General features: G+C 39.0%; 3 protein-coding genes across 7 annotated transcripts; 1 reads left to right on the top strand and 2 right to left on the bottom strand.

Moving 5' to 3' along the window:
- Nucleotides 1–3864: 3864 nt before the first annotated feature.
- LOC107593963 (chromobox protein homolog 5-like) lies at nucleotides 3865–8421 on the bottom strand. 3 transcript variants are annotated; one of them, XM_016283874.1, is made up of 7 exons: nucleotides 8357–8421; nucleotides 7867–8072; nucleotides 6657–6731; nucleotides 5724–5939; nucleotides 5214–5439; nucleotides 4680–4780; nucleotides 3870–4201 (listed from the first exon to the last, which is right to left on the bottom strand). In XM_016283874.1, exons 4-7 carry the CDS (start codon nucleotides 5861–5863, stop codon nucleotides 4168–4170), a joined length of 501 nt encoding a protein of 166 aa, XP_016139360.1. In that variant the 5' UTR covers nucleotides 5864–5939; nucleotides 6657–6731; nucleotides 7867–8072; nucleotides 8357–8421; the 3' UTR covers nucleotides 3870–4167. The 3 variants fall into 3 exon arrangements, with proteins under 3 accessions (XP_016139359.1, XP_016139360.1, XP_016139362.1); XM_016283876.1 differs by lacking the exon at nucleotides 3870–4201 and adding an exon at nucleotides 4257–4609; XM_016283873.1 differs by lacking the exons at nucleotides 7867–8072; nucleotides 8357–8421 and adding an exon at nucleotides 7556–7709 and having other exon boundaries at nucleotides 3865–4240.
- Nucleotides 8422–8473: 52 nt separating this feature from the next.
- On the top strand, nucleotides 8474–12291 carry LOC107593962 (heterogeneous nuclear ribonucleoprotein A3 homolog 2-like). 3 transcript variants are annotated; one of them, XR_001610127.1, is made up of 12 exons: nucleotides 8474–8574; nucleotides 9052–9171; nucleotides 9321–9467; nucleotides 9555–9765; nucleotides 9861–9953; nucleotides 10047–10163; nucleotides 10251–10322; nucleotides 10415–10603; nucleotides 10697–10837; nucleotides 10931–11002; nucleotides 12076–12147; nucleotides 12222–12291. XR_001610127.1 is itself a non-coding variant. In XM_016283872.1 (11 exons), exons 1-10 carry the CDS (start codon nucleotides 8563–8565, stop codon nucleotides 10990–10992), a joined length of 1143 nt encoding a protein of 380 aa, XP_016139358.1. In that variant the 5' UTR covers nucleotides 8474–8562; the 3' UTR covers nucleotides 10993–11002; nucleotides 11184–11480. The 3 variants fall into 3 exon arrangements, 2 of the variants coding, with proteins under 2 accessions (XP_016139358.1, XP_016139357.1); XM_016283872.1 differs by lacking the exons at nucleotides 12076–12147; nucleotides 12222–12291 and adding an exon at nucleotides 11184–11480 and having other exon boundaries at nucleotides 10436–10603; XM_016283871.1 differs by lacking the exons at nucleotides 12076–12147; nucleotides 12222–12291 and adding an exon at nucleotides 11184–11480.
- nfe2 (nuclear factor, erythroid 2) lies at nucleotides 12218–17279 on the bottom strand. The gene is made up of 4 exons (XM_016283870.1): nucleotides 17146–17279; nucleotides 15247–15325; nucleotides 14364–14501; nucleotides 12218–13843 (listed from the first exon to the last, which is right to left on the bottom strand). The coding sequence occupies exons 2-4, from the start codon at nucleotides 15292–15294 to the stop codon at nucleotides 12551–12553; spliced, it is 1479 nt and encodes a 492-aa protein (XP_016139356.1). The 5' UTR covers nucleotides 15295–15325; nucleotides 17146–17279; the 3' UTR covers nucleotides 12218–12550.
- Between the last annotated feature and the right edge of the window lie 1359 nt (nucleotides 17280–18638).

Genomic DNA, 18638 nt, shown 5'->3' with positions numbered 1-18638 from the left:
ATATATATATATATATATATATAAGCATAACCAGACAAAAATGTCAATTACATCAATTGGATCATTAAATATATTATATATATTAAATGCTAATAGTAGTAATAATAATTTTTCACAATATAAGTATATTTTATTATATATTTATAATATACTTAATATAAATATATTTATATGTATATATAATAAATGCAATTTATAACATTAAACACTGGTCACAAGCCGATCATACCCAAATGTACCACAAATCTTAATGAAAGTATTAAAATTCATATTTATGATTTAGATGCCCAGATTTTTATAATTAGAATGTCCTTAAGGGATGTAATATTTCAACAGCGAAACTCGTCGTGCAGCGCGCTGTAAATAATACATACAAAGTAATGTAATGATTTGCTCAAAGCTAATTTCAAAAAAGCCCATGAATCAGTTCATAGAGCAATCCACACTGACATTTACTCTGCGCTCATTCAGCTCCCTGCCTCCAAAAGCTCCAGCACCAGAATGGGCCTTTCATAGAGAGCTTTGCTACTAAACGCAGCTCTAATAGGCTTTCTCGCCACGCTGCATCTTCTTCCTCCTGCCGAGCATCTCCGGATAGCAAAGCTCGCACTGTCTGTCGGCCCCTGCCCCACCCTATCTCAGCTTTTACCTCCGGCCTGTTAAAAATGATATCAGCTGGTGGAGGGCGAGCATTAGCATTTGCATTTTATTGGAGGCATTGAGATTTAGAGCAGTGGATACATCAGCTCTGAGCAGACAGAATTAGTTAACAATGCATTATCTGCTTTTTATGGCAGCCATAATTCTCTCACTCCCCCGGCTAGGAGAAGAGATGGGGGTGGAGGAGGACTGGAGTAACGCTAGACTGCTCGCTGCACGGTGGGGGCTTCTGGGAGAGGCTGGGCTTTGTTTCTCGATGCTTTGCTGCACATTAAACGCAAAGAGCATCGCTGCGGCATTACGCATCACGATTCGAACAACAGCCCAATAGAGGGCCGATAAGCGTCTCCAAAGGTCACTGCTAACGACGTGACCTTGCGTTCTTAATGACGGCGCACATAATCGCGCACTAAAATTCAGCAGAATCATGGTGTAATCGCGCTTGCGTGTGCGTTTAGGCTTTTTAGGTTCGGAAGGGGATTCGGAAACCGTCGCATATCGCGCTTATGAGGCCTACAGGACGCCGATAAGGAAGCGACGGCGCTCCAGTGCACTTTGTGTGTGCGTTCCGGCGGTTTGGACGGTGCTGCAGTGGATCGAACACACTACTGCAGTCTTCCCCTCCCAAACTCCAGCCCTCGACCACAGCTGTTCAGTGGTCCCCTTGACAGCCATCTATTAGAGCTTATGCGCAGCAAAAACCCATCGGACCACATGCATCCCAGAAATCATGCACACAGACTCTATTCGCCGCTCGATTACTTTTTTTTTTTGCCTCAGCAAACATATTCAAAGCGTGCACTCTTTGCTTATTGGTAAAAACATCGCTCAGGAAAGGCAAACCCCAAAGTTCTTCTCATAGCTCAACATTGTGGGTTTCACCATGGTGATTACGAGTAGTTTGTCCCAAAGTTCAAATTCTGTGATCATTTACACACCCTTGCGTCATTCCAAACTTGTATGACTTTCTTTGGTGAAACAAAAAGTTATTTTGAAGAAATAAATACAGAAAGAAAGCCAAACACTCTTAAAAACAAATGTTCTAAAAGGTTTTTTTCACAGCAATGCCATAACCATTTAAAAAGAACAATTTTGTGTGTGCATGTGTGTGTGTATAAGAACATTTTAAAAATCTAAAGAACCTTTTGTGCATTGGAAAGGATCCATGAATGGTTCTTCATGCCAATAAAGAACTATCAGTTTTAATATAGAACCACCTTTTTTGGTTCCCCATAGAAATTTTCAGTGAACAGTTCTTAAAAGGACCACTTTTTCTTAGTGTAAAGGACATTCTAATACTCTAAAGAACTTTTTGTGGATTAGAAAGGTTCTACGGACATTAAAGGTTCTACACGGAACCATTATTGCCAAAAAAAGAATCTGTTGTTTTCTTAGTGTGAAGGACATTTTAATAATCTGAAGATCATTTCTCCACTTTAAAGAACCTTTTGTGCAATGGAAAGTTTCCATGCTCTTAAAAATAATGTTTTTTTTAATTGGTTCCATGAAGAACCTTAAACATCTATGGAATCCTTCCATTGGACAAAAGGTTCTAGAGTGGAAAAAGCTTCTTAAGAATAATAACATGTTCTTCACACTAAGAATATAATGGTTCTTTTAAGAACTGATCACTGAAAGGTTCTTTGGGGAACCAAAAATTATTCTATGGCATCACTGCAAAATCCCACTTTTATATGGATGTTAAAGGTTCTTCATGGAATTATTGATGCCTATTAAGAATCTTTCATTTAGGAAGGTTTTGGCCAAACTATTCATTTAACACACTAATCCTAATTCATATCAACAGTCATTTTGCTCGTGTTTTCAAATGTGACTTCACATGCTCTATTCTCCATCTACATTCCTCGAGTCCTGGTGGAGCAGAGCGAGTGTGACAGCTCTCCAGCGTTCCATAAAGCATAAATGCAGCCTCTCAGCTATCTGCTGAGACTTCTGCTCCCCGGGGCTGAAAATTTACTAGTGACCTCTGCATTCCACTTCAGAGCTGAACCGCTTCCCCCTTTGGAAAATTCCACTGCCACTGAGGTAGTCGAGAAAACAGTATTACAGGGAGGGGTTACGGCTCAGACGCCACCTGGACTGCGACTCTGGACTGTGCAGAGCTGAGGCCATGAAGGGGCTACAAGCAACATTCACAATAGGCCAAATGTCTCAAATGGAAAACAGTGAACTGGAAGTCTATATAATGAGGCAAAAGCAAATCTGCAGGGCTAGGCTATTGTCGTAATCCGTTAGATATGACTGCGATATTGAATATCTGTGAAACTGAGAATGAGTGGACTATGGAAACAATGTATGGCACTCATACAAATGTTCTGCATGGGAAATTGCATGAAACGAGTCAAATTAGCCTGCATCAAGAGAAATAAGTTGTGCAATATCAGTGCTCAAATATCAATGAATATAATGCATCTATAGGCCAAATAGTTTACTTTAAATAAGAATGAAAAGTACAAATACACCCAGGAATCCCTAATTTTTTTTACTGTATTCAGAACCCCTATGCAACCTATTGTGTACATTTTTTGGTAAGTAGAAACAAAGCAGAAAAGACTTGCTCCATTATGACATCTGCTGGTACACATCAGCACTGCTTTTCAGGTTAAACTTAACACTGCACTAAATGAGAAGGTGCATATCTGATTTGTTCAAATAAATGTTTTGAAATTGTGTTTTTTCACAAACATTGCATATAGTGAAACTTCATAATCTCAGCACTACAATGAAATTGATTTTGTTTGACTTGAGTCAGAAAGCCAAGGTTTAGGGTTTCCAGAAATCTTCAACTGTTAAGTGTTGAAAACTAGATTTACTACAATATGGTACAGGATATTAAAAAAGGCTATGCACTTAACATAGCAAAATACAACTATTGTTACACATTTTAAAAACAACTGCTAGTCATGTGTATAAATGATCATGAAAGGGATTGTCCTTTTGTAATATAACAAAAACCATACCAAAAATAAAGAATACAGGTCGCATGTTAATGCCAAGTGTAAACGCAGCCTAAGATTAAGGACCAATGAAAACCCTGAAAAATATATTCAACCCTAAGGAGCTATGCATATTTGATTACAGCTTTATATTAGAAAACGTTTCCGCAATAGTACGGTCTAAATTTGTCAAATCTGTGAACCCTGAACGTTTTTTTTTTAATGTAGCTATGCTGATTAATTATGGTTTATTTTATTGTATTATGCCACTGTAAAACTAGTAACGTTTGACCAATGGAACATTTAGGCAAAAGACAATTAGGATTATGTGGTTTATAGTGCTAAACATGCTATACAATACAAAAGGCTGCACCTGAAATAAACAATGCATTTTATGCCACTTTCTAAGAAGTAAATACAAACATGAAAAGAATCATAAAACGAACATGTTTAAGGTTTGTAATTTCCATAGTCTGTCTGTCAAAGTGCACATTTTTATGTATGCCAAGCTAAACATACCCTGTACCAGTCAGGAACTGCAATTATATTTTTATGTAAATAACACAAGATGAGAAATACAGAAACTGTAAAACAGACAAAAACAAATAAATGCAGAGTGGAGACTACAATGAAGGGTTCAAATGTACAGGTGTAAATAGGTATAGAATGGTGACAAAAGAATAATGGTTGTACAGTCTCACACAGGGCAGGAGTGTGGATGTGAGCAAAGTTGACAAAGAAACAAGAATGGATCAGTTTGCATCATTTCAAACATAATGCCAGGTGTAAATGTGGCCATTGACACTTTTGTCATAACACCCATCTCGGGTGATCCAATCACAATTGGTCAGTTGAGACACTTCCCTGATTACTCCTGGTATCAACGTGCATCTCCTGTAACCACTTGTGATGGGATTTAAATTAAAATTCAACGTCCACTATTATTTTAACTAGAATATGGTCAGACTTGTGGCTTTGGTTCAGATGTGTTTCTAATGAGAGATTCATTCAAATAAATTGAATACATTTTACTCCCGATATGTAAAGAGCTGTTTTACTCACCACTTCATAAGGAACATAAGGTCTCCACAGGAGTCTGTTGCCCCAATAATCTTCTCAGGCTCCAGGCCTCGCTCAAAACCTCTCGCTACAAGGATCTCATCCTAGAAAGAACAAAGACGACAATCAAAAATTGTTGTTTATAACAAACCAATCCATCATAAAGGAACTTAACTGTAAACCTTTGCTTCTGTCCAAAATACGAATCCATAACGCAAAATAATTCTGATGGCACCCATCCTCTGCAGAGGATCCATTGGTGAGCAAGTGATGTAATGCTAAATCTCTCCAAAAACCTCTCTCAATGAAAAGACAATCATCTACATCTTGGATGGCCTGAGGGTGAGTACATTTTCAGCAAATTTTCATTTTTGGTGGAACTATTCCTTAAAGCAAGTAATGAGGTAAGAAACATATTTTAGAGAGAATTTCAACCCTCTGGATGTACTTGCAATATCAGCATGGATATTGCATGGTAATTACATTTTAATGAAGTTTAAGTGGGGGCTCTTAAACCCTTTTTCGTTAAGCTCTTACCTCCTTTTTCTTTTTGGGTTTGCTGCCGCTCCCGTTCTCTTCCTCTGAGTTTTTCCTCTTGCTGCTGCTGCTACTACTGTCTTTGGGACGGGCCAAAGAAGAGCCTGTGCTGGAGGGCTTGCTGCTGGGTGTGCTTCCGCTGCTTCCCTTTTTATAGGTCTTCATGAACTCTGAGATAAGCTCTGGACAGTCCAGGTTCTTCTCTGGTTCCCATGTGTTGTGTTTGCTGCAAAACAATGCATGATTCATGCATGATAACCTAAAGCCACTGGATTTCCTCATATCATAGATACACCTTTAGGACGTTTACATACTATGACAAAACTATGAGTGTTCTTCAAACTAGTTTTATTTTATTTTTTATTAGACTTGTCCACTAATCTCAATGTAAAAACTACTGATGTTTTTCCATAGTCATGCATTTTGAGACTTTTACATGCAGTAACACATCTCTTCTTGAGATGAAACAGTCTATACTACTTCTTATTATGAAGTACAATGAAGACTTACTCTGAAAAGCCTTTCCACTTCAGGAAATATTCCACACGGCCCTTCACAACTCGCCTGTCCATGACCTTCTCCACTACATACTCTTCCTCATCTGAGGAAGCAGCCTCATCATCTTCACGGTTCTGGTTCTTCTTTGCCATGGCTTATTCTGAATGTCTTTCCTATGAGCAAGTGTGACCTGTGTGGCTCCCTGGTCCGGGGAGGAAAGTGTTCCCACTGAAAAAAAAAGTGCTATTAAAGTTAGAAATAGAGCAGTCCGTTACCATACAAAAAGAGGAGTGTATTTGACTGTTCAGATGCATATTCATTTCAAATATAACTTAAATATAAACAAACATCTGATGTCAAAATAGATCTGTGCATTAGGTCTTGCAGTGTAAACGTCTAATAAATCTATTGCTGTCAGTTATGTAATTAATATTAATCAACCAATACTACTGATAATAATAACTTGAGAAAGTGTTAATTTACTACCTCTAATTCATACAGCAAAGTCTATGCTAGAGTTTTATTTTACATTCTCTAACTTCTACTAGTGATATATGATGATAGTGCTGTTAAGAATGCAGAAAAGGAGTTTACTTCTATTGTCTTGTAATTTGTCTCTTTAATTAAATTTAAATTACTCACTGTTTACTTTAATAATTGCCTGAAGACAAAGGACAATGTTTACTTAAGAAATTAGCTAGCAGTAGTTTCTGCTGTGGCACTGTATATCATGAAATTTCACTGGTCTAGGTATATTGTATGGCATTAATATGGACTACATATTGTCTACATTGTGAAAATTCTATTTCCAGCTAAAATAACCATATCCTGAACGGAAGTTACTCTTAACATAACAACAAAAGTTGGACAGTATGAGCTAAATCTCAGGACTTAAGGCTAAATCTTTCTTACCTTAAAAATCAATATTTATTTTTAGACACTCACCTACAGTATTCTATTGGAGGACGTGACCTTTTAAAGTGCAGAGATGATTTGTGGATTACAGCATTCAGAGCTCCCCTAAACAAATACAACTCACTTAAACATTACTGCACTTACACATAACCAAAATGTATATCAATAAACATGCATAAGGAGAAACGCATTCAACGCTCTAATAAATAATTGTAGAGGACTCTTAGAAATGGACACACTAAAGACCAGCATGCCTTTGATTTGAGGAGCTGTAAAATGATTTTCAAGCCTATATGCATAATAATAATAATAGCAAAATAAACAAACTTTTAAAAATGGTTTGTTAGTAAACATTGCGCGCATACTGTAATCAAAGCTAAAGGAAAAACAATGCACGCAGTCTGTATACATTACATTAAAATCAAGCAGTTATATTGGGATGCGATTCCTATATTCATTTACTAAAATACATATTTAATCAACCTTGCACTAGAAATGCGATAAACCAGCCATGTGTTCTTATCTTACTGTCTTGAAGGATTTTAGCGAGCAAGGCCAAACAATGTGAAAACATTGAACAGCCCTGCACGACTCTCACGTTGCATGGCATATGCGACCTAATTCCCAATGCATTTATTCATAAATACGAAACATAATTCACATCGTAAACAGATTTAAATGCAGTGCTAGGTGCACTGCTAACATGTAGCTACAGAAGTCCCATTGATTGCTACTGTTTGCCTCGCTAGAAGCACATTTCGAAATAGCAACAGTACCAAAACACTGAGAGAGAGAGAGAGAGAGAGAGAGAGAGAGAGAGAGAAATACAATGAGAGCATAATTTCATGCGTTTGCCGGTGTTGTGTTTGTGTAGAACGCAAGCTCAACTAACTTAGCCAATGCCTGCAAAAACAATAAACAAGGCTCACCGATACCCAGGCGCATGATACCAGGCTAATGTAGCTCAATTAGCTTACACGCTCCACTTCTTTCTTCGGTTCTCTGCATCTAACCGCTACAAGCAAAGCATCCGTGTGCTTTTTCGCCTTTATTTGAATATTATCGTCGTGCTCTCTAGTGAGGCTTTGCTTAGCAACAGCGCGGGCCGAGCAGAACAGATTTCACCTGAACCTATCAGGTTAAAGCGTAACACACACTGGCGGATTAAATCATTTCCAACACAAGGAAAACATACAATTGTATATCCTGACGCTAATTTGGATAACTATTGTATACTTACTGAGATATTATCGATGTTTTCTTATTCGCGTTGGATAATGAGGCTGAGGCGGCCGCGGCTTTTTCCCTGCACACAGGAGTTTCTGCCTTTCGCGCATGCATCCGTCCAGTGGCGCGTCCAGCCAATCAGCGTGCGCCTGAGCGAACCGCTCTCGCGCCAAAAACGGCCTCACGCAAACAATGGGATGCGCACGCGTCACACGGCAACTAAAACCACAGACTTTGCTGAATGTTTCTGGTATTTAAAAAAAAATATCCATATTTAATCACACCTTTTTCAAAAACACATATTTCCATATAAGACGAATGAGTGCCTTTGAACAAGGGATGGAGGTTATATGGAAGCTGTGTGAATAAAATATAACTTGTAAATTATCAATCCCCTCATATATTTGAATACGTTTTTTAATAGTTTTTGCAAAAAAAAAAAAAAAAAAAGCGTTTTGTTTTTTTTAAACGTATGAGAAAGAAAGATTTGTAAACGCACTAACCTCTGTTCCAGGGATTGACTTGAGTCTCAGCCAATCAGGTATCGTCAAAACGCAAAACAAACCCGTTAGCGGGAAGCGTAAACCAATCATCGTCTGCAGTGGGAGGGGACTGTATTTGCCCAAGCTATTTATGGTATCTCCCCAGTTCTTAGTGCTCGTCTCATCGGGAAGCGTGTGGCGCAGCACGGGCAGAAATAGTCGGTAGGATGTCCAAAGAGGTAGGTTGGCTTTAACAATGCAGCTAGTTTTGCTTTTGTGAGAAACGGTTTAAGCAATGTAGTTTTCATGTTCGGAGCGATTTAACGCGGATCTCATTCGTGGCTCTTTTGATAATGCAAATAGCGTATTCGGCCGCCATTTTAACTCTTATACTATACATAGGCCGCGTGTTTGCATTGAAGGTCGTGTTCTCGAAAAATCGTAGTTTCTTTGTTTTAATTCTTCACCGGCCATATCTGTGATCAATTTTGAATCTATATTGTTTTACTGACACAAAGGTACTGTTTATAGATATGCCGTGTTGTGCGGCACCAACATGGCGGAGGTTTTTCGATCACCTCCCACCAAATGGAGTCTGTTACCTCAAGGATTAATGACGCTTTGTGCATGAATAAATTGTTAGTTTAATATTTGCTGCAGAATAATACACACTACGCACTCTGTTTCAGTGTTAAGTTATTATGTGTTCTTTGCAGGGCCAACCACGTGAGCCAGAGCAGCTGCGGAAGCTCTTCATTGGAGGGCTCAGCTTTGAAACCACAGACGATAGTTTGCGGGCGCATTTTGAACAATGGGGCACCTTAACGGATTGTGTGGTAAGTTCCTTCTATCTTGCTTCTCTGCAGCGATATACAATATGGATCGTATCTTTGCATAATCTAACACCAATTATTGTGGTTTAAGGGTATGGTGATGACCAATAGGTGCTTTAACCCTTATTATGCTTGTTTATGTGCTGTTGTAGGTGATGAAAGATCCAAACACCAAACGCTCCAGGGGCTTTGGGTTTGTCACTTATTCCAACGTGTTCGAAGTCGATGCCTCTATGGAAGCACGGCCCCACAAGGTCGATGGTAGGCTCGTGGAGCCCAAACGAGCCGTGTCTCGAGAGGTGCGTTTTAACACCCCAAGCCTTTGTAATGTAACCACTTCTAAATATGTGTATGAATGCAAATGCCTCATTGCATATCGGTTTTAGGACTCCAACAAGCCATTTGCTCACACAACTGTGAAGAAGATCTTTGTGGGTGGCATTAAAGATGACACTGAGGAGGACCATCTTCGTGATTACTTCATACCGTTTGGCAAAATTGAGGCCATTGAGATAATGGTTGACCACAAGACCGGAAACAAAAGAGGCTTTGCCTTTGTTACGTTCGATGACCATGACGCCGTTGATCGTATCGTCAGTAAGTGCTTCTGTTCAAGTGTAGTTTAAGTCTTAATATTGTTTGTCTTTTTTTTTTATTCTAAATGATAACATCGATATCTTCCCTCTCCTTAGTTCAAAAATACCACACTGTGAATGGGCACAACTGTGAAGTCAGAAAAGCTCTGTCTAAACAAGAGATGCAAAACACTGGCATGAACATGAGAGGTATTTTGGTGTTCAAGGTGTTTATATTTTTTTTTCCCCCTGTTTTAATGTACTTGGGTGTATTAAATGGATCCCTTAAAATGAAATCTATAGGCCGTGGTGGAGGAGGTGGAGGTGGAAACTTCAACAGATATGGCAACAATGGCGGCTACAACAATGACTTCGGAGGCGGCGGTGGCAGCGGCAACCGCGATAGCTATTTTGGAAGAGGTACATGCCAAACTGAACGTTGAAGTTTTAAATGATTTGATTTAATTGTTTGTATGGACTTAAAGCAATTTTCACAACCCTTTTCAGGAGGCAGAGGTGGTGGTGGCGGCAGCGGTTATGGAGGCGACTGCTACAACAACGGCTTTGGTGGCGGAGATGGTATGTAGTGGTTTCTTGGTTCTTTGAAAGTACGGTTTAGTAAAATGTTTTGATTGGTTGTTAAACTAACTTATTCCTGTTGCTTTCTCCAGGTAATTATGGTGGCAGCCCTGGTAACTATGGTGGAAACCGTGGATATGGTGGTGGTGGCGGCGGAGGAGGACATGGTTATGGCAACCAGGGTGGCGGTTATGGTAGTAGTAGTAGTAGTGGTGGTGGCGGCAACAGCAGCGGCGGCTATAATGACAATTACAACAATGGCAATGGAAACTTTGGAGGTGGTGAGTAGATACCAGTCTGAATTCTGAACTTCCATACAAATTACTTGAACTGTCAGCAGTAACCAGGTGTATGTGGTTTTTAAATGTGAATAGGCAACTTTGGAGGTGGCGGTGGCAGCAGCGGAGGTGGTAACTACAGTGATTTTGGCAGCTATAACAACCAGCAGTCCAACTATGGTCCCATGAAAGGGAACTTTGGAGGTGGTGGAGGAAGAAACAGTGGACCATATGGTGGTGAGTTGTTCATAATGGCCTATTATGCTTCCCTTTTGGTTTAAGTCTCCTTGTATAAACAACTTGAATCCTAAATGACATATCTGTTTTTAGGTGGCTATGGCGGTGGATCTGGTGGTGGATATGGAGGCAGCTCTGGTGGAAGACGGTTTTAAGCTCAGAAAGGTTGGTTTCAAATTCTTTTGACCATAAATAGACTTGCAGGTTTACAGGTTAACAATCCCAATACGTTAGTCTTGGACTGAATACTCATTGCTATACTGTAACCTTGCTGTACATCTGGTGTAGAAACAACAAACCTCAGGTAGTGTGCAGCTTAACATTTGTTGTTCATATTGTTCAACAGGACTGAGTGCTTTAGGAGAGGAGAGCGAGAGAAGTGACAGGGCAGATGCAGGTTTACATCCCTAGATCTGCTCAGCCAAACAGGTTTGGCAGATTTACAGCTGCCACCAGAAGAAGTGTACAGTAGTGCTATCATGTGTGGGACATCATGAATTTGTCATCATGCAGACTTATTTTATATTGTCTATGGAAAAAAGCATTCCAATGAGGTTTTATGTAGAACTACTTTCAGTCTTTATGGTTTTGATTTATGTAACCAATCAAGGTGAAATAAAACATCCTTTTTGTTTTTTAAAAAAAGATGTGTGTTTTAGTCATTTGTTTTCTGGGGGTTTTAGTGTAGTACACTTATTTTTATTTTTTAATGGGGAGCTTCTATGAGCCTTTATAGTATAAAGTAAACAAGACTGTTGTTTGGCTCATTTATTAAAAAAATAAAAAAGCCCGTTCTCTTAAGGGAACGTAAGTGGAAACGGTCAAAATTGGTTAAAGCATAGGCTGTTTAATGCAAATACCTAGAGTAGTCTGGTTTCATATCAGTCTAGCCATGGGAGCAGGCTGAGAAAGGAGTAGCAAGATCATCGCCCTGTGAAGAAGCAGAGCAGGGAGTACAGGGCGCCACTCAAAGACTAGCAGGCAGCGCTTTTATAACTCCTGTAGGTAAGAACAGACTTCTCCACTACTGCTGGTAACAAACATTTTATTAGCAGAAGCTGTACAGTTAATGTGAACTTCCCATTCAGTGTTGTGTATATTACAGGGGAAGTAACTGCAGTCAGCATAGTTTGGTGCACAAGATTTTATAGACCTTAAACCCTTTTTAATGCATGCCCACTTGTGGTTTTTCATGTTCTATATTTAACATGCTGACCATATTACTCTTGCTTTTTCAGGATCTGATGAGGGGAAAAATCATCTTGAAATGAAAAGACATTTGTCTGTCTAAACTGGTGAAATGAGAAAAGGTACTTGCTATTGTAATGCAGTGTTTTTATCTTGTTTACAATATTCTAAACCTCTAACTTGTTCTCTTTTCTAGGACCAAAATGCAGCTGAAGAGATTTTATTTTTATTACCCTTTTTTTTTACCAATAAAACTTTTAATGCTACAAATGATTTGGTTGTCTTGTGTAGAACCCATTTACCTAAAGCATGTTTGTATGTTGGACAATACTGATTGTAGGTTTTAGACCAATGTTTCAATGTACAAGTGTTTAACATCACTTGCAGCATAGTCCATAAAAGTTTGGAAGCGTCTTAATCTTAAAAGCTCTTCATAATTTCTGTAGTTCTAAAAATTACTATGAGTGATATTGTAAGAAATTAAGTCTTTTCTGTTCATGACGAGTGATTAAGTAATTGGGAACCTCAAGGGTTCAGTTGTCCAACTATGGGTGACTTCCACTTCTCAAAACAAACATCAGTTAATTCACTCTCCAGTGCTGTGTTTCGTGGCACCAAGTAAATGTTGCCATCATTAGTTTGTTGTAGTGAATACTCGTCAACTGAATAAGGGTGTCCCTCCTCATCACGTAGCTGTGAAAACACTTGGGTGTAAAGATCTGAGAGCCGACATTTGATAATGGCTAGGTTTTGCTGAAACCCCAGTCTCTCTCTGGTTAAATGTTCTCTTTGGGCTCTAAGCTGTCCCAACTCGTTTTCTAAATGCACAATATTTTCCAACTTGCGCTTGCGGCAGTTCTGAGCTGCAACTTTGTTCTTTCCTCGTCTGCGAATGTCCCTCACGAGTGCCAGCTGAGCGTCGTTCAGTGTGAACTGGGTCAAGAGCTCATTGAAGTCATCCACTGGTAGGTTCACAATCTTGTCCAGCGAGAATGGGATTTTGAGAGTGCGGGCTCGCCTCTCATCTCTGTTCAGGGGTACGGGAACGCTGCTCGGTTTTGGGTACATGGATTGATAGGCACCCAGTCTTGTTAAACCTGAGCTGTTTAGTTGTAGATCATGCATGGCTGTGGGTAAAACCGGTTGCTTCAGTGATGCAATTGGTTGGTAAGTCTGTTGGTTGATGGGTTGCATATTTGCAGTTGTGGGAAAAGAAGTTCCAGGGTATGAACTGTAGGACTGCTGGTAGTCGACAGACCCAAACAAACTCTGCCGCATGCGATATTGTTCCCCAATACTTTCGCTTTCGGCATAGCCCATTGTACCATCTGCAGGTAAGTACGAAGATACTCCATGCACCGCATTCTCGGGAGAGGCAAGTGGTGGGCTTGAACCAAGCGACAAACCGGAATCTGACTCAAGATCATCTGTGCAAGCCTGTTTGATTTGTCCTGTGCAATGAAGGTTGATAACGCCATCTTTCGCAATACCATGACTGCGTGTCGTCATGTTCATGTGCTCCAAAAGACTCATGAGAGGAGGATGAAGAGCTTGCGTATTCGCAAGCATTCTGGAGGAACCGTGGCCGCCTGGGACAGGGCGGCTGTAGTGCATATCCATGTGTGGGTTTAAACGCTGATAGGGTGGCATCATTTCAGGGTATGCATTTTCATAAACAGCAGCAGGATGGGCATCACAAGTGGCTGGGATGGATTCTGGCTGTGGTTGACTCATCCCAAACCCCCCTTGAGAAACCATGGGCTCCATGGACAGGTATGGAATAGCTTCAAAGGGATTCTCATTGGGTACCTCAAACTCCTGTGACAAAAATAAGAAGAATAATTTCACTCAAACTTGACCTTGGAGATGATTCAAATCAAACTTTTACAATAAAACACTAGTAAAGTGAAGGTTTGCAGTTGATTTGCACTGCAGAGTAGGGTTGTATTCAGTCATCTGCTCAGGACCAGCCCACCTGGGTGAATGTGCCACCCGTAGCTTATGCAGGTCTTACTTAGGAGCGCTCGGGTTTCATGTCGAAACAGATAGTCATTGTGCAATGCAGGGGGCTGTCGGCAATATACAGCACTCAGCCTCTTTCTCTGTCTGCCTTTATCCTCGCATCACTCAATTGGCCCATTGTTGCAGATCGTAGCTCAGTGTGTGTGTTTACATAGGATTCGGCATTAGAAAAATGTTATAAGGCCACCATTTCATTAAGACTCTAAGACGACTGGCTGTATCCTACCATAAAATAATCTATATAAAAAGTTTTCTTGAGTTTTGACATTTGTGCATGTAAAAGAGCAAGTTTAGTGGGGTGGTCCAGTGTACTAACCTGAAGTTCTGTGATGGCCATCAGTTCCTGCCAGGCCGAGTCCATATCCAAATGCTGGGGGGAACGATGTGCCCTGAATCCAGTGACATTGGTGGACATTGACACCTCCCCATGCAGTCTTCCAGGGTTTGCCAGTCCCTTAAATTAATACAGTGTATGCAAAATGTTTTTACTATATTTGTTATTTAAATGTATTTAAATATGTATTAAAATATATAATTACTTCAGATTCGTAGAACAAGAGACTTGTTTTCAACCAATGCGGCGCACACACACATTTTATATATATATATATATATGTGTGTGTGTGTGTGTGTGAGACCCTGGACCACAAATCCAGTCATAAGTGTCAATTTTTTTTTTTGGCCGAAATACAACTATTTGAAAATCTGGACTCTGAGGGGGCAAAAAAATCTAAATATTGAGAAAATCTCCTTTAAAGATATCTAAATGAAGTTCTTAGCAATGCATATTACGAATCAAAAATAAGTTTTGATATATTTACGGTAGGAAATTTACAAAATATCTTCATGGAACATGATCGTTACTTAAAATCCTAATGATTTTTGGCATAAAAGAACAATTTTGCCCCATACAATATATTTTTGGCTATTGCTACAAATATAACCGTGCTACTTATGACAGGTTTTCTGGTCCAGGGTCAAGTGTTTTAAGCGTACTGTAAAAAATCTGCTAGTGCAGTATTACAAAATATCTGTAAAATATGCATTCTCACAAGTTTTGTTTTTAAATATTTTTCTTAACTGAAAAACAAGTCAAGAAATGAGTAATTCAGTTTATTAAGAAGTCATTTTTGCAGGGTACAGATGAGCTGTACAGTAAGCTGAATTATGATATTTTTTTCCCCCATAAAGATACTGACCTCACAGCTGATCCTCAGGGGAAGTACACCGTTGATTGCTGAGCACATTCAGGACAGACCCCTGATGCAGCGAATCAGTCTAAAACATTCAAAGAAATCAGTCACTTTTTGTATTTTGTCAGACATGAATGTCAAGTAAAATGCATTTGTAGACTTAAAAATAAAGAGAAAAATACAAACACACAAACAATGTAAGCGTTCACATAACGGGAAATATAGGTCAGCTGTGACCACATGCCAACAATCGTATAGGACCAAATTTAGTCCCACTTGACCACATTTTCATCTACACACCCGTAAACGGAGGATAATGTCACTGAAACTTCAAAAAAATCGACATTAACCTTCAGAATATATCTTGTTTGAAACTCTTTCACGTTTCCCTTCCCATGTGCTCCAAATGTCATTTTGTGTCACTGGACATGAAGTTTCGTTGTGCTGGCTTTGCGAACAGTAATGTCAACCCTTGATAAGACAATCTTTTGAGAGCCAGCCTGTTCTCCAGTAAACGAAGGCAGGGGCCTAACCACAGACATAAGAATGTCAGGAAGACTTTCTCAGCACACTCCCTCATGTCGAAAATAAATGAATTAATCTATGTGATACTTAATATGCATTAGCAGTCATTCTGGTTACCATTGAGTTTCATTTGATTTAGCTATTTCATTGTGTAAAACAAATTAAACTTGTGCCTCATCTGTTGGTTTGCTTTTATTGGTGCTATATTAGAGCCTTTTTATGCACAACAACCGCTTTAAACTTTGATGTTGGGTTCCTGTTAAATTGGACATATATTTTGCTACAGTAAAAACTATGCAGCTATAATAACAATCATTTTGCATTCGAATGTCATTATTCTGCTTGCAAGTGTACCCATGAGAAAAACTACTGTTATCTTTTGAATTCAAAAGAACAGTTTTACAAAAGAGTGAAAATTTTATACATTTTAGTACAATTTCATATAATTCGAAAAAGCACTCTTTAGCTAACTGTAAAAATGCATAGGCACTGCCTGATTGAAATGTCAGGTACAAGTTTGACATGGATGTGGCAGCAATAACGCTGTATAACATCTAATGGTTTGGCCTTTCATGTGTGGTAAAGTATTTAACAAAACACATCTTTCCTTTTGTCATATTGAGGGTAAAAACATATATCCTGCCTTTACCGCGGTGTCTAGCTTATTTCCTTTGACTAGTTTCTGAAATTCTGAGGGGACAGGGCTGTGGGACTGGCCTCGCAAGTTTCAACATCAGCTGTGGTACTAACCACTGTACCAGTGCACACGAGCCAACAGTAAACAAGAAATATAAAAATTTACATGATATTTACCTTAATTTAATCAATTTGTCTGTCTCTCTTTTTAAACACTACTCTAAATCATGCATTGCAATATTTGTGATAATCAAAAAGTGACTGCAGTGGGAAGCGTCTAATGAAAAATGAAGAAAATTTTAGATCACACTAAAGATTTTAGAAAATTAATTTTCATATTTTTTAATGAAAACAATTTTTACAAATGAAACTTTTTAAACAAAATTCACATCTCAATAAAATGTTCACATTATAAACCCTTAATCTTTTAAGAAAAAAGTAATATAGTAAAATAGAATGTATTTAAAATGTAACACCTTAATCAAGTATATAATAACTGTCAATTGCTTCTAAAGCAAAAAATGTTTACACACTCTTTACATTTAATGTGTCCTTAGTTCTTAAAGGGTTTTTATGATATGACTCAAAAACTTGAATGACTAGAATTATGACTCAAAAAATGTAATTTAGAATCTTTCAAATTTGATAGTGAACCAGAATTGTCCAATATCTGTCAACAACTGCCATATTTACTGAAGAAACGTCACAACAAACCCTCAAAGAAGATGAAATTACAAACTGTACCTTATAAGCATGTCCTTAAGCACTAAGCTCAGATGAAAAAGTCTTCACAATGTCATATTCACAATATCCTGAGAGCAGTAACCACTGACCCCTGTGTTGAAGTGCAGAGTGAAAGAGTTTGCTGCATGCTCTTAGTTTTGAGCTACAAGTGTGCATGCGCTCGACCTGTCTTTCTCTCTCATTCACCCGTTCTCCCACTCACCCTGTCTGCTTTTGGCTGTCACTCACACAGATGGGATGGGTCTATGGGCGATGCAAGCAGGTTTCCTGTAAAGCACCCACACTTTTTGCTCTCCTAAATGCAACACTTGCACTTTAATATGTTTAAATTATATTTCCCATGAGAAAAGAGCAAGTGGTTAAGCCACGAATTTATATATACAAAGCTCACGCCTGATACTGTGGACTTCCCAGACCAAATATAGACTCGGACCCTTCAGCTTGTGGTTTAAGGACAAGTTATTCACATCCACAGCTTTGGTGTGTACGAGTCCTAAATCTGTCACGCAAAAAAAAATCACACTTCCTTAATAAGAACTATGTGTTTCATAAAGGCCCGAGGTGTTCATGTAAAGGAAAGCCACCGTGAGGGATGTGGTTTGAGCGCAGACGCACCTGGAGTTAAATCTGGGATTGCTTTACGGAGGAGGGGCTGTTTTCTGACTTGCTTTAGTAGGGATGGAATGTACACCTTCAACAGGTAAGAAAGGCCACATTGTTCCTGTATCTGCCGCTCAACCACAGACAGCGAGCGAAAGCGGGGGGGCAGGAGGGTGGAAGAGCGTGTCTTACATTGCAAGTGACCATTCGAGTCTTTGCTGAAGTCCCTCCGAAGTCAAACACACACGGGACAATCAGCACGATTGTTCAGGCACAATTGTCAGGTGAGGTGAAAGGATGTGTTTTCCTTGTTCATTTGAAGTGCTTAATTTTATTTGACCAATGCCTTATCGTGTTACACTCACCTCCAGTAATACAGGACTCAACACCACAATCATTAGAAACCAATGACTTCTAGTGGAGAAATTGAATTTCCTATTATTAGTAATCTTAAAAAGCTTCAAAAAGGGAGTTTTTGCAGCGATGCCATAGAAGAACCATTTTTGGTTCCCTAAAGAACCCTACAGTGAACAGTTCTTAAAAGAACCATTTTTTCTTGGTGTGAAGCACATTTTAATAATCTAAAGGACCACTATGAGGAACCTTACACTCTTAAAAATAAAGTTCTTTATTGGCATCTGTAGTTCTTTAACATCCACGGAATCTTTCCATACCACAAAAAGTTCTTTGAAGTGGATATCATTTAAATGTTCTTCACGCTAATCAAAAATCATTCTTTTAAGAACTGTTGACTGAAAGGTTCTTCAGGGAACCAAAAATGGAAAGGTTCCATGGATGTTAAAAGTTCTTCGTGGAACTACAGATGCCAAAAAATAACATTTATTTTTAAAAGAGTAAAGAATCATTTTTGGTTCCCCAAATAACCTTTCAAT

Source organism: Sinocyclocheilus grahami, unplaced genomic scaffold, assembly GCF_001515645.1.
Source record: "Sinocyclocheilus grahami isolate Dianchi unplaced genomic scaffold, SAMN03320097.WGS_v1.1 scaffold178.1, whole genome shotgun sequence".
Classification (NCBI taxonomy): Eukaryota; Metazoa; Chordata; class Actinopteri; order Cypriniformes; family Cyprinidae; genus Sinocyclocheilus; species Sinocyclocheilus grahami.
This window is presented reverse-complemented; position numbering and strand designations above follow the sequence as displayed.

Coding starts and splice junctions, on each gene's coding strand:
- LOC107593963 (XM_016283873.1), bottom strand. CDS start 5,863: ATGGCAAAGAAGAACCAGAACCGTGAAGATGATGAGGCTGCTTCCTCA. Junction 4,781..5,213: donor AACCCAAAAAGAAAAAGGAG/GTAAGAGCTTAA, acceptor TGTTCTTTCTAG/GATGAGATCCTTGTAGCGAG. Junction 4,241..4,679: donor CTTATGTTCCTTATGAAGTG/GTGAGTAAAACA, acceptor CCTTCATTGTAG/TCTCCACTCTGCATTTATTT.
- LOC107593962 (XM_016283871.1), top strand. Junction 9,172..9,320: donor GCACCTTAACGGATTGTGTG/GTAAGTTCCTTC, acceptor GTGCTGTTGTAG/GTGATGAAAGATCCAAACAC. Junction 9,766..9,860: donor CGCCGTTGATCGTATCGTCA/GTAAGTGCTTCT, acceptor CCCTCTCCTTAG/TTCAAAAATACCACACTGTG.
- nfe2 (XM_016283870.1), bottom strand. CDS start 15,294: ATGTGCTCAGCAATCAACGGTGTACTTCCCCTGAGGATCAGCTGTGAG. Junction 14,502..15,246: donor CCCTGAGGATCAGCTGTGAG/GTCAGTATCTTT, acceptor TATTAATTTAAG/GGACTGGCAAACCCTGGAAG. Junction 13,844..14,363: donor TGGCCATCACAGAACTTCAG/GTTAGTACACTG, acceptor TTTTTGTCACAG/GAGTTTGAGGTACCCAATGA.